Below are 13423 nucleotides of genomic sequence, written 5' to 3'. Positions count from 1 at the left end.
TGTGACCCCCTGGTTCATAGGTCAACACTCAACCACTGACCCACACTGGCTGAGCAAAGGTTCTTTTCTTTTTATGCTCCATCATCCTTGGCACATGGCTTGGGATTTGGGTTTATCTTTTCAGTTATAATGTTGGAAATGCATTTCCAGGCATTACAAACACACACACAGTCTTAGGGGGAAAGGGTGCACTTCCTCCCAGGGGCCTCCTACATTAGGGAGAGAAACCTTTCCTAGAACCTTCCTAGTAGAATTCTACTGAAGTCCCTTTGGCTTGATCATATGTCTATCCTTTAACTAATCACTGGCAAAGGGAAATGGAACTGCCAGAAGGCCTTTTTAACCAATCACAAATTCACCCTCTGGGCCAGAGAGGGTCAATCTTCCCTGAGCAAAATGCAAACAGATACTGAACAAAAAGTTATGATAATAAGAAAGAATACCTATTGGATAGGCCAACAATCTATCTCATGCAATTATAGAGATCGTATTAGGTATATTTTGCAAAGTATCTAATGGAGCCTGGCACATCACAGAAATGATGGTTTTAAAATACATCCACAAATCCTTTGACCCTCTTTCCTTTAAAAGGTAGAGCTAATTTCCCTATTCTTAAATGTGGACTGAACTTGGTGACTTGCTTCTAACAAGCAGAATTTGGCATGCAGGAGGAAGCCCATCAATGATTATCTTTCATCATTGATGTTTCTATCTCTCTCTCCCCCTCTCCCTTCCTCTGAAATCAATAAAAATATATTTTTTTAAAAAATGTGGCAAAGACTGCTATTCATCTCCCTAATATCCATTCTCTTTCCTCAAAGAGAATTCCAAATTTTAGTTGAACATATGGCAGTATGAAATAAATACAATTTCTCAGCCTCTCTTGCAGCTAGGTATGAACTATGTGACTATGGCAGCTTCCAAAAATCTTCTATAAAAGATTGCTAACACTTGCCCATTGTTCTCTTTGTCCTTCCAATAAAATGTAGGCCTGTGATGGTTACAGCTCTAGCCACCCATCCTGATGTAAAAAAATGAGGGCCACATCTTGAGTATGGTAGAGTGGTAAGCTAAAACGATCTTAGATCCCCCCAAAAATTTCATATACAAGAGCACACCAATCAGTCCTAGACGCTATACCTCTCGAATTTTATATTGAGAATTTTTATCTTTGCATTGGAAAAAACTGTAATAGCAGCTTCTCTGGGATAAAGGAGGAAGGCAGATGTATAAATGGCAGTTGAGGAAAACAAGATATTATCCCTAAATATAAATTCTCACTCTTATGACGGAAGTTACTCAATACTATGTTCAAGTCTTACCCCTGCCACTAACTAGCAAATTCATCAACTTCTCTAAGTCTTTGTAAGACATCTATATTAAAAAATTCTTTTGAGTCTTAAAATATAATGTTTGTGAAAGTGTTCCACAGTATACATCACTATACACAAGAGTTGATGAAATAATTATGAGATACTGGTGGACAGATTTTCTGTCTTGTCTCACATTATATCCCCAGTAACAAGTATTCAATAAACACTCAAAAAATAAATATTTTTAAGTTGCTAAATGAGTGAGTTATTTTACTTAGGAGTGAAATTTCAAAGGTCTTTAATATCAACTAAAGTTATTACTTGATTCCCTTAAAAAAGAAATCTTAATTTTGACATCTGTCAAAGGTGTGAAGAGATAAATCTAGCTAATCCATTTATCTGGTTCAAAAGGGGACCCCTTATTTGCTATAGCAAAATAATTTAAACTGGAATAAAAGTTGTGGTATAGAAATGAAATTTTATGACATTTTTTCCTTGAGATTACACAGGTATGCATGATGGTAGGGGGAGAGGGGTTGGCTAGAGGTGGCTAAGAGGTGAGGGAGGAGTGGGAGACATCTGTAATAGTGTCAAGAATTTAAAAAAAAAGTAAAAGATTTTAAAGTATGTCTTTATTGATTTCAGAGTAGAAGGGAGAGGGAGGGAGAGATAGAAACATCAATGATAGAGAGCATCATTGATTGGTTGCCTCCTGCATGCCCCACACTGGGAATAGAGCCTGCAACTCTGGCATGTGCCCTTGACCGGAATTGAACCTGGAACCCTTCAGTCCACACTGAGCCAAACCAGCTAAGGCCAAATGTTTTGTGTGTTTTTTAATATATATTTTATTGATTTTTACAGAGAGGAAGAGAGAGGAATAGAAATATTGATGAGAGAGAAACATCGATCAGCTGCCTCCTACACACCCCCCACTGGAGATGTGCCCACAACCAAGGTACATGCCCTTGACCAGAATCGAACCTGGGGCCCTTCAGTCTGCAGGCCGATGCTCTATCCACTGAGCTAAACCGGTCAGGACTTAAATAAATATATTTTTTAATATTTAAACTTTACTAACTTTACCATATCAAATAAAAGATTTCCTCACACCGGACTGTTTCTAAAGTATTTTATTAAATTAAATATGTAATTTGCAAATGGCTTCATAAGAAATTTTTAAAGCAAAGTTACAAAACATTTTCAATAAAAAAGTAGAGTTAACAGCAAAATTACATTTTCTTTATAGTACAAATAAAAACATTTAATTTCTGATATACTGTCTGAAATTTTTATTATATGTTCTCCAACAGATAGCTGCAATGATGTACTTTAATGAGAAGTTTCATGGTTAATTCAGTCATGTGTTAATAACAGGTTCATTATTTGGACCATAAAAGTCAATTGCTCAACTTTATGGAAAATCATAAAATTTCTCATCATACAATGTGAAGTTCTAAAAGGCTCTTCAGGATGTAGATGTAGTCTAGCCTTGTTTTTCTATTAAATTCTCTAAAGAAGCATTAAGTAACACTGTAAACTTGAATTACATTTCAAAAATAAGCACCATTAACAAACATTCTACATAAACTTTACTTTTTTTTTTGGCCACACAAACATTTAAATTTGTTTCTTTTACATGTAATTTAAAATAAACACTATTTAATCACTGCACGGAAAAAATGATCAAACTTCATCTCATTGCACAATGGAAAAGCACTTGGAAAACAACAGCAAACATTATTTTTGTATTTTTTTTACGCATTTTGTCATTTTCTTAAATTGAGAGCAGTTAAGACATTGTCAGAGCAATTTCCTGAGTTTCAAAACGTTCCAATTTCCAGTTCAGACCAAACTTGTGTGTCTTTTTTCTATGCATACAAAACACTTGAATTTTCAAAGAAACAGAACAAAAATAAAGGACTGGAAACAATCCAACAGAATTGTTTGGCTTTTCTTCTCAAATGTGTTATAATACACAAGACACTTTAAAATATGTCAGGAATCCTACTATATAATATGTCCTGTATTTAAAGGCCATAGAAATGCAAATAATATGAAAACACTAATAAATTGGAAAAATAACTCAATCTGAAAAGAACATAGGAATATACGAACAGCTAATAAATAAAAAGCAACATGCTTCCATTTCTCAGGAACAAGTAAGGAAGTGGATGGATTAAAATACTGTTAAGGGTCCCCTCAGTCCAACTGCACATTCCCTGTGGTTTCCACACTGTTCTCTTTTCCCCCTGGTAGATACTGGGATAAGAGACTACTGAAAGATATAACTGTTACTAAAACCTTCCAACTACACAAGTGTTGCACTTTAAAAATATTAGTACTTCTGCAAAGAGCCATCCTAATGAATAATGTACTAGCACAAATATACCAACACATAAAAACTTTGAAAATCCCCACACTAGGATTTAGACATGGGCAAAAGGAGCGATTATAAAAATGTTTTTCATAATTATGTGTTGTTTAAACTATGCTAGATAGTGGGGTAGGTAGCAGTATAGGATTAAACAGCTTTACAAAAATACATTCGATGCTTAAAATGAGCCTATATATTTATGAATGATGATTAAGGAGAAATACCCTAGGTTTAGCAAAATAAAGTACAACATTAAAGTTGATACAACATAAAACAAAGCTGTTTTCATTTGGTTTTTGCCACAAAACACCTCACCTCTTGTTCTTTTTGACTGCTCCCACATTAATCATAATTATATTATTAAAATAAGTTTAGCTGAAGTGCTCAAAAGCAATTTTTCAACTGGGTGAGGAAATATAAAAACACAAAATATGCAGCTGCACACTCGAATAACTCTAGGTTTTAGTATTGTTAGTCACATTTCTTACATCATATTAATTTACACATAAAGATACTTTATATCATTAACAATTGTAATTTTATAAGTAGTTGAAATGAACTGTTTTATTTCTAATGTGTACAACTCTTCTAGACATTACTAAAAACATATGCTAAACTGTTGGCATTTTTTCTTTTTTAACAAATTATTACAAACATAGAATATGAATACTTCAATTATCAGTCACTAACCATTTCTAAATAATAAACATTTTTATTTTTGTGGAAATAAATTCAACAACACAGCTCTTCTTTTAAAAGCATGCTTTCATAATATATAAAAGTGTGTTTTTGAGTTCTATTTTCATTAAAATGTCTGTTATTTTAGGAAACCATTCTGTAATTCAGGGTTCTTTCAGTAACAGCTCAATCCTATAATTCCTGATCCAAATGATTTTTTAAGCTTATGAAAGAGCAACACAATTGTTAAAATTATATGTTGAAAGTATTCTCCATATCCAAAGTCAAATTTATTTAAACCACTGTCTCATACTGGAAAATTAAACTTTATCACATTAAACTTGTATAAAGGAAATTTCAATCAACATACTTTAACATACTAACAGGACTTTTTACCTGACCAAAAAAGAGAAGCCAATGAAGGTTTTCTTCCAGGAAGTTGGCTCTTTTTAAAAATAAAAGTTAAAAACTTTTAAATTGTAGTGATTCTTTTTATAATTACATCAAAACTGTTTTCTGTATTTGTTTTTAAGTTAATAGAATTTTGACCTTACTGCAGTCTAGAAATTACAAGCCCCAAATATAAAAGACAGGTCTTTAGAACTATCTTAAATACCACTTACACAGACGGTTCTAGAAGCAGTTCTATAAGATGGCAACATTTGGTAGATATCTAACCACTTCTCCTTCTCTGAAACTTTTTCTGCCTTTGGAAAGTGTAAAACTGCAATATAATCTTAGACCCCAACTTTCCTCCTGGAAATGCCCACACGCAGAAAAAAGAAACAGAAGGTTAAGAGATCAAAATCATATACAAATACAAAGCAGAAGAAAGCACAACAGCATGTCTTCCTTCCAATAGGACATAGCAAAATAAGAAGATTTTTTTTTTAATTTTGTTTTGAAATAAAAAAGCATTCAAGTGTTTTATTAGTTCTCCTTTCTTTCATTACTATCATAGATACCATTAGGTCTTCACTAAACATCAAACAACAATTAATAGAAAGATAATTTCTCTTTTAGAAAAAATCTGTGCACTTTCAAACTTTAAAACTGGATCTGATAATTTTATCTAAGAAAATTATCTCTAATATTTTTAGCATATTTGGCATATGATTCAATAAAAAATTAAACTTCTCTTGAATTTTGAAAAACATCATAACATTTTTGTTTTATAACTGGACATTATTTCTAATAAAACACATGTTGATAGTAAAATTGACTAAATTATTGCAAATAAAACTAATTTTGACCTACAAACCTTCACACTTCTAAGTTAAGGACATTTATTTTACTTGAGCATGACCTTCAAGCACCCTGGTTTAATTTCAGAGAACCTGCAGAAATGAGAAAAGAGTGATTTTAAAGATAAAAATTTCTAACTAGGTAAGAAATGTATATTATAATCAATTCCAAAGGCCTATACCAAATATATTTACTATCAAAGTACTCTCAATATCCAGGACCAGTATCTATGCTTATGGTCCTTTTAATTTGTTGTCAAAATAAAAACAATCCTAAGGCTTGGGTTTACTCCTAACTTAATAATTATTACAATTTAAGATTTATCAAAACTCTCAAGCCTGAATTTGACCTTCATGAAGAAGAGCATGCTGTATCAAGAATAAGATGTTGCCTACATTATATTATTTCTATGCCTTGTGTAACAAGAAGAAATCTAATAGGTAAGTTTAATTCATCAGGCCATTAAATGGTTTCAACACCCTCTGTGTGAAATTTTAAATTAAAAAAACACACTAGTCTCTGAAATAGATCATTAATCCCAACGTGATAATGTTCTGGTCTAAGTATTCCTTTTGTAAAAGTAACTATAATGTCATCTGTTTTCATGCTCAGAATACCACCATTTTCTATAATGCAGCCAAACAACATTTATTACATGGCATAAAAAAATATGCTACACTAACTGAAACTAGTAGCAGGGAAAGAAGGCTACTTAATGAAGTACATCCTCAGGGAATCTATCTATCAACAGATCTTTATTCTTGGACTTCTCTTTTCTTGTTATTTTCTGTTGCAGAATAATAATCACTTAATAAAAAAGAACAGTTCATATTTGTCAGCTAAGATCATAAATAGCATTTAACTTATTAAAGAGGTATAAATTCACAGTGACTACAGTGTTTCTGCTAATATTTAAACACATCCAAATTATAAACGTATTTCAGCAGAAGCTCCTAATTCCTTCCAAAATCTACAGATATACATCTACTTCCAAAGGGATAATTAAACAGCAATCTTAAACTATGATATGTGTAACCGAATTATCTTGGATAATACATTATCAAAGAAATACAAATATTATTACTTTCTTTTAGATTTTAAATTTATGATAGAAATAGTTTTGTCAGATGACTGATTACTTCAATAACAAACACATTTTTCTTTCATTTCTGGTTTACTGGACATCATAAATCCAGCAGGTAATCATAATTTAAGCATGACTGTAGCTAAAATCAGAAGGTCAAATTTAGTTAACTACTTTAACATATCGTTCTAAGCACACTCTTAGTGTTTACTATCTATAGATATGGGCAACTGTCAATTATCGGTAACAGCAATTTATACTCACCTGAAGCTATGGCTTGTGAGGTATTTAATGACAGCTGGTTTGATGCGAGCTACTCCTCCCTGGCTGTGATTGCCTCTCCCCGTAATCACAGACAGATAGGGCTTGCCACCATTCTGCTTAAATTCTGTTACAAAAGGAATTGGAATAGTTCAAATTCATTTAAATTACAATCTCAATAGAAAACAAACATGAACTACTCAAAACACATATGAAGTTATTTTCATGGGGATTTAGAGACTCATGACTTTAAAAAGCCCAGAACTGATATCTTTAAATGTAAGTTGTATCTACACTGTTGAAGTATGGAAGCCTTATAGCAATTCATGTGCCTAAAAACTAGAGTGAAACATTTTCCCATGTGGGGAAGGAGATTTCCTTGTGCTATCAAAATATCTCTCTGAAATAACGGTAATTACAATATGATACCTAAAAATTATTACACCCATGAAGTCAGGCATTGCTTTAAGTGATTTATGTTTACTAACTAAGAATCTTCACAAAAACCCTGTTAGATAAATGCTCTGAAGGCTGTCAGCTTTGGCCTAATTAGCTGCTCTGCCACTAAGTGACTGAGTGTGACGACCACAGACAAGTTACGTAGCCTATCTGTGCCTGTTTCCTCATCAGTAAAAAGGGATATAAAGCAAGTACTTTATAGAGTATCCCCCTCAGTAATGGCTATAACAAATCCACTAAATATAACATAGACTGCAGTCTGTTAAAAGGTAAGTATTAACTTAAGAAATTCTTCCAAATAGGTGATTTTTAAATATTGAGTGAACCTGTGCCTCTTAAAAGACTGCCACTCCTACTCTAGCAATGACCTTGAGAAAATCAAATATATAAATCCTGAAAGTCAATAACAGAGGCAATAAAATTCTAAAAACCTGTTAATAATAAAAGTTGACTTAATGAATTTAAATAAACACTTGTTCCTCATTTATAAATAGCACAAGCTCTCACTTTTAGCATAAAATACATATACATACAATAAAAACATTCCATATTCTGCTCATCAAGTTCCCCTAAGACGCCAGCAGATCCACAAGCAGATGGTTTTTCAAGTTTCCTGTCTCCAGGGCAGTATTTGGCCTGGAATTTTAAGAGGATATGTTTCTCTTGCATTTTAATTCCTTCTTTGCTTAGGATCTCCATTTCTGCTCTAAGCTACTGGTATATCCAATACTTCAAGCAATATTTTATTCAAAATTCAACTCTGCTGGGTTCTGGCTGTACAAGGGTATTCACTTTGTAAAAAGTTTTTATGCTACACAATTATTATTTGTGCATTTTTATTTATGGATGTGATATTATAAATAAAAGTTGGGTTTAAAAAAACTTGACTCTCACCCTGGCTGGTTTTCTCAGTGGTTAAAGATTTGGCCAGGAGACCAAAGGATCACAGGTTCAGTTCCTGGTCAAGGACACATACCTTGATTGTTGGACCAGTCCCTGGCCCCCTTCAGAACACGTCAGGAAGGCATGTCTGTCTCTTCCTCTCTCTCTCTCTCTCTCTCTCTCTCCCTCCCTCTTTCTCTCTCTCTCTCCCCCCCCCTCCCTCTTTTCTCCCTTCCACTCTGTCTAAAAATCAATGGAAAAATATCCTCAAGTGAGGATTAAAAAAAAAAAACCTTGAATCTCTTAACTAATTCACCCTCACCACTCCTTCACTACTTAACTATAGTTCACTCTCACCACTCCTTCACTGCTTAACTGAGTATAATTCACTCTCACCGTTCCTTCACTACTTAACTTGCTATAATTCACTCGCCACTCCTTCACTACTGCTCCCCTTATCAGGGCGGTCATTTATACCATCACTCCTTTCAATAGTTCACTTACTGCTCTGAAAACATTGTCTAGTTGAATCACATGCCTCAAATAAAGTAAGTGTTCAAAGGATGTTTGTTGAACAAATGAATGTACTGGTATATGTTCACAAATTTCAGGTTATTCCTGCTGTTTACCACCTTTTAAAAAACTAACTCGTTTTTAAGCATATGCTAAATTTCTTATCACTTCAATTGTAAATATTTCAGTATGTATTTCAAAAAGGACCCTTAAAAAAATATATAACCACAATGTCACCAATATCTTGCAAAATTAAAAATAGTTCCTTAATATTCCCCTTGCCCAACTGGCTTGGCTCAGTGGTTGAGTGTAGACTTATGAACCAGGAGGTCACGGCTCCTTCCCAGTCATGGCACATGCCCGGGTTGCAGGCTCGATCCCCACTGGGGGGCATGCAGGAAGCAGCCGATCAATGATGTTCTGGGAATTTCATCATTGATGTTTCTATCTCTCTCTCCCTCTCCCTTCCTCTCTGAAATCAATAAAAAAATATGTTAAAAAAAAAAAAAGGTTCTCCCTCCCCTTGTGTTTTTCTTTGAAATTTGTTGGAAAAATTGGATCATTTATCCTAGATTTCCAGTCTGGATTTCACTGACTGTATCTCCATGGTGCCATTTAACACGTTCCTCTGATCCCTGTAAATCCCTGTGAAGTAGTTGTGAGATCTAAAGGCTTTATTTGTTTCTGGTTTATTTTGGGGCAAAAATACTTCATGGGTGGTGGTGGTGTATATTTCAATCATAAAGACAGAAGGACAGATATCTTTTTTTTTTTTTCATCCCTAATGTCTTTTATGACAAAGCAATTCAGGGCAGGCCACAGATTTTCCCCGGGACATGTTTCTATTCAACAATACCACCACCTGGTGGTAACTGCAGTAACTACAGGTCACCACAGGCGGCAGCAAAATGGGCTTTGGCTTCCAGAAAGGGTTCCGTATCTTGGGTCTGACCAAGTATCTATCAGTTTATACAAGTTATTTAACTCCTTTTTTCTTGTAATTTTTGTATTGCTATAAAATTCACATAATATAAAATTTTCAATGTTAAAATGTACAAATCAGTGGTTTTTAGTATATTCTAATGTTGTGTAACCATCAACACCATCTAATTCCAAAATATTCCATCTTCTCAAAAAGAAATTCTATAGCTGTTAGCAGTCACTCCCTTTTATGCCCTGTCCAGCCCTTTTCCTCCTTTTTAGCAATCACTAATGTACTTACTGCTTCTGTGGATTTGCCTGTTCTGGAAATTTCATCTAAATGGAAATCATATAAATATGTAGCCTTTTGTATCTAGCTTCTTTCATACAGCATAATGTTTACAAGGTTCATCCATTTTGTAGCATGTATCAGTACTTCATTCCTTTTTATGGCTGAATAGTATTCCACTGCATGGATATTACACATTTGTTTGCCCATTCATTAGTTGATGGACATTTGGGTTGTTTTTACTTTTTGGCTATTATGAACATCCATGTACAAATTTTTGTGTGAATGGATTGTTTTCAATTCTCTAAGAGCAGAATTGCTGGGACATATGGTAACTCTATGTTTAACCTTTGGAGGAATGCCAACCTTTTCCATAGTGGTTGCACCATTTAACATTCCCACTAGAAATATATGAGGGTTGCAATTCTCTACGTTCTTATCAACACTTATTATAAACTTTGAAAATCAGTTTCCTCATCTACAAAATGAGAAATACCTACCCTTTATTCAGTCATTTATTCAAAAGGTTTTTTTGAATATTGAAAAGGCTCTATATACAAATGATGAGTCAATAATAATCACTGACTCAATTCTAGGCCAGAAAGATATTTAATAATTATACAATAAGCTTTTTTACAAATATTGTGATACACAGGAATACTATGAGAGGCTATTAATGGGGAGCCTAACTTACTCTATGGGTCAAGAAATGACAGTATAGATAAACATACAGAAAAGGAGAGGCAGGCGAGGAACAGATTACATAGAGTTTTGGGAAGTTATGCTAAATGAAACATGGCAACCTATACTTTTTTTATCACAATACTAATTATTTATGTAACTATTTGTCCATTATCATCTACCCTAATAGGTGGCAAACTCCATAGACAATGTTTCATTTTCACTGCTTTATCCTTGATGTCTAGAATATAGAAAATAATCAAATTTATTGAGTAAATGATTTATTCATCCTCTAGACAGAATATTCTCTTATATTACTGCTTACATGACAGTCTTTCTTTTCTCCAGATAATATATTTAAAATGGTCTTAAGTTTTCTTTTCTGATCTTTATTATTGTTGTTTTCTAGATTTTCTCTAAAATGTCCAATTTTCTATTTAAAAAAAAAAAAAAACAACTGGAAGAGTGGAATCTTGTCCTTCATCAAAGAACGTCTGCTAATGAACACAGAATGGACACAAATTATAAAATACCATTAGCAACCCTGGGCAGCTTGGCTCAATTCCTGTTCAAGGGCACATTGATGTTTCTCTCTCTCTCTCCTTCCTTCCCTCCTTCTCTCCTTCTCCACCCTCGCTAAAAACACCACAGGCAACCACCAATATAATAACTCATTTAGCCAAGGATTATCAATGGATATTAAAATTAGGCGAAATATTGTAGAACAGTTCACAAAGTCACAAAGTATCAACCTTTTATATCAATCATATTTCTTCAAGTATTTAACTACCAGTGATATGTGTTGAACTGATAAACCTGTATAAAGTACAGTGTAAAGCTTTCTAAAATATATATATAAATCAATTAAGCAAAACAACACAGCTATAAATGACAAGGCAGAGCTATGGAGCCACAAGGTAAGAGCTGAGACATGGTACTCTATGACTTCACTATAAAAAGGAAGATAAAGAAAAAGCCAAGTTGAGAACTCAAAAATACTATTCTATTGATGAAAGGAGATGACATCTAGTATTGAAGTCTGGGGTAACTAAAACAGATTGAATTTTTTTAAGTGCTACCATCTGATCATGAAAAAGACACAAGAATCTACACCAACTGGTACTTTAATGTATGTGAATTGCAGGATATTGAGTAGGAACGTGAAAAAGATCCGCATCCGAAGCCCTAGGAAGAGGCAGAATTTAGATAAGAGGCAGGTATTGACCTGCAGAGACAAAGTGCAAGCAGAAAGGGAAACCACTGTAACCCAAACACTCAGAAATCCTGCCTTTTGTGAGAATTCTGTAAAAATTCCATCACCTTATTTACTTCTGCATTTTATTAAACATCAGTTGAACGAGTGACATGTAAGAAACACCTATTAGCTTTAATAAATGTCTATTGAACAAAGATGTATAGTATTTCTGAAAGGTCCCACTTATAATTATGTCTCAGGATTCCCAGATTATACTGTGCCCTTCCTTTAACAAACACATCAAAGAAATACAAATATAAGTGAAACAGGGAAATAAAAAAGAAACTGTTAATGGCCGTGCCCATGACAATTCTTTCCCAAGAAGGTTCTCTTGAGGAAAGAGCCTATACATGTGGCACATATAGCCTCAGCTTGCACATTCAGACTCTCCTGAATTTGTAATTTATACCAATATGAGCAAAGACATATTTTGAATTGAAAATTTGTCATTTTCACAGTCCTACCTTCAGTTTTCTGCTGTAAAACTGCCATCAAATGTTCTATAGCTTCATCCACGTGCAGTCCATGGAGGTCTAAAACATTCTGTGGCAGCAGGGAGGCATTGACTTTCTCAAAGATCTCTATCGCAGCAAGGTGATTAGCTTCCCTCATCTTCTGCTCGTGGAGACTGCCCTTTAATTGTAAACACAGCACCAGGAAACACTGTGATACTTGTTACTTGGTAGGCAATGAGGAAACAAACAGTGGCCCAAATAAAAGGTAGAACAAAAACAGGGAGTAGCTCATCTAAAATTGTTTTTAATGCAATGAGCTAATATGTAAGAATGCACCATAATTTAGGTAAATTTCAGTGTATTAACAAGATAGTTCTCAAACTAATAAATCATTTCAAACCTATTTTCTGATCCCAAAATCATAGAAAACAGAAACTTAAACACCATCCATCTCAAGAAGGAATCCACTGGTTTGTCCTTTGATAATCCCGAGTCTCATCCCTTTCAAAACCTTGTAATTACCCCTGAAGCCATCCCTCAAGGTTTACTATTAGGGCTCACAGGGTTGTACCAGCTTGATGCCTTTCTCTGCTCAATCACAAAAAAGTAAGCCATATAGAACCACAAAAATAAAAGGTAAATCAGGCAATACTATGCCAAATGAGCCCCAGTAGAAATTTTATTTCTCTGAAAGACAGTAATGTAACTTCCTTTTTCTGATTATAAAAGTGATACATTACTGAAAATTCTAACGTGATTTAAAGCACAAGGCCCCTGTGATCCCACCCTGAGATGGCCAATATTAACATTCTGCTGTCATTGCTCCAGACTTGTATCTGTTTAGAAGTGGTACTGAATGGGGGAATCTAACCTAAAATAAAATACGGACTGTCAGAATAAACTGCAATTCCTGTAAGCTGTAAATGCAACAGCAACCACAGAAACTGAGCATTTCAAAGGAGATGAAAGGTCTCAGAACCACACATTTCTTATATATCAAGTTACCTTAT

General features: G+C 34.0%; 1 protein-coding gene across 11 annotated transcripts in view; it reads right to left on the bottom strand.

Annotated features, from left to right (window-relative positions):
- Positions 1-2590: 2590 nt before the first annotated feature.
- The window catches only part of N4BP2 (NEDD4 binding protein 2), an 81603-nt gene continuing 70770 nt past the window's right edge, over positions 2591-13423 (bottom strand). For 10 of the 11 annotated variants that reach the window (XM_036331879.1, XM_036331898.1, XM_036331905.1 and 7 more), the window contains 3 exons: positions 12423-12591; positions 6962-7085; positions 2591-5705 (listed from right to left, as the gene is read on the bottom strand). In XM_036331879.1, coding sequence (XP_036187772.1) covers positions 5660-5705; positions 6962-7085; positions 12423-12591 — 339 coding nt within the window. In that variant the 3' untranslated portion in view covers positions 2591-5659. Of the gene's footprint in view, positions 5706-6961; positions 7086-7124; positions 8054-12422; positions 12592-13423 lie in introns of those variants that run through there. The other variant, XM_036331874.1, reaches the window with a different exon arrangement.

This window comes from Myotis myotis, unplaced genomic scaffold, assembly GCF_014108235.1.
Source record: "Myotis myotis isolate mMyoMyo1 unplaced genomic scaffold, mMyoMyo1.p scaffold_m19_p_1, whole genome shotgun sequence".
NCBI lineage: Eukaryota > Metazoa > Chordata > Mammalia > Chiroptera > Vespertilionidae > Myotis > Myotis myotis.
Note: the sequence above shows the minus strand (reverse complement) of the source record. Positions and strands in the feature narration are given on the sequence as shown.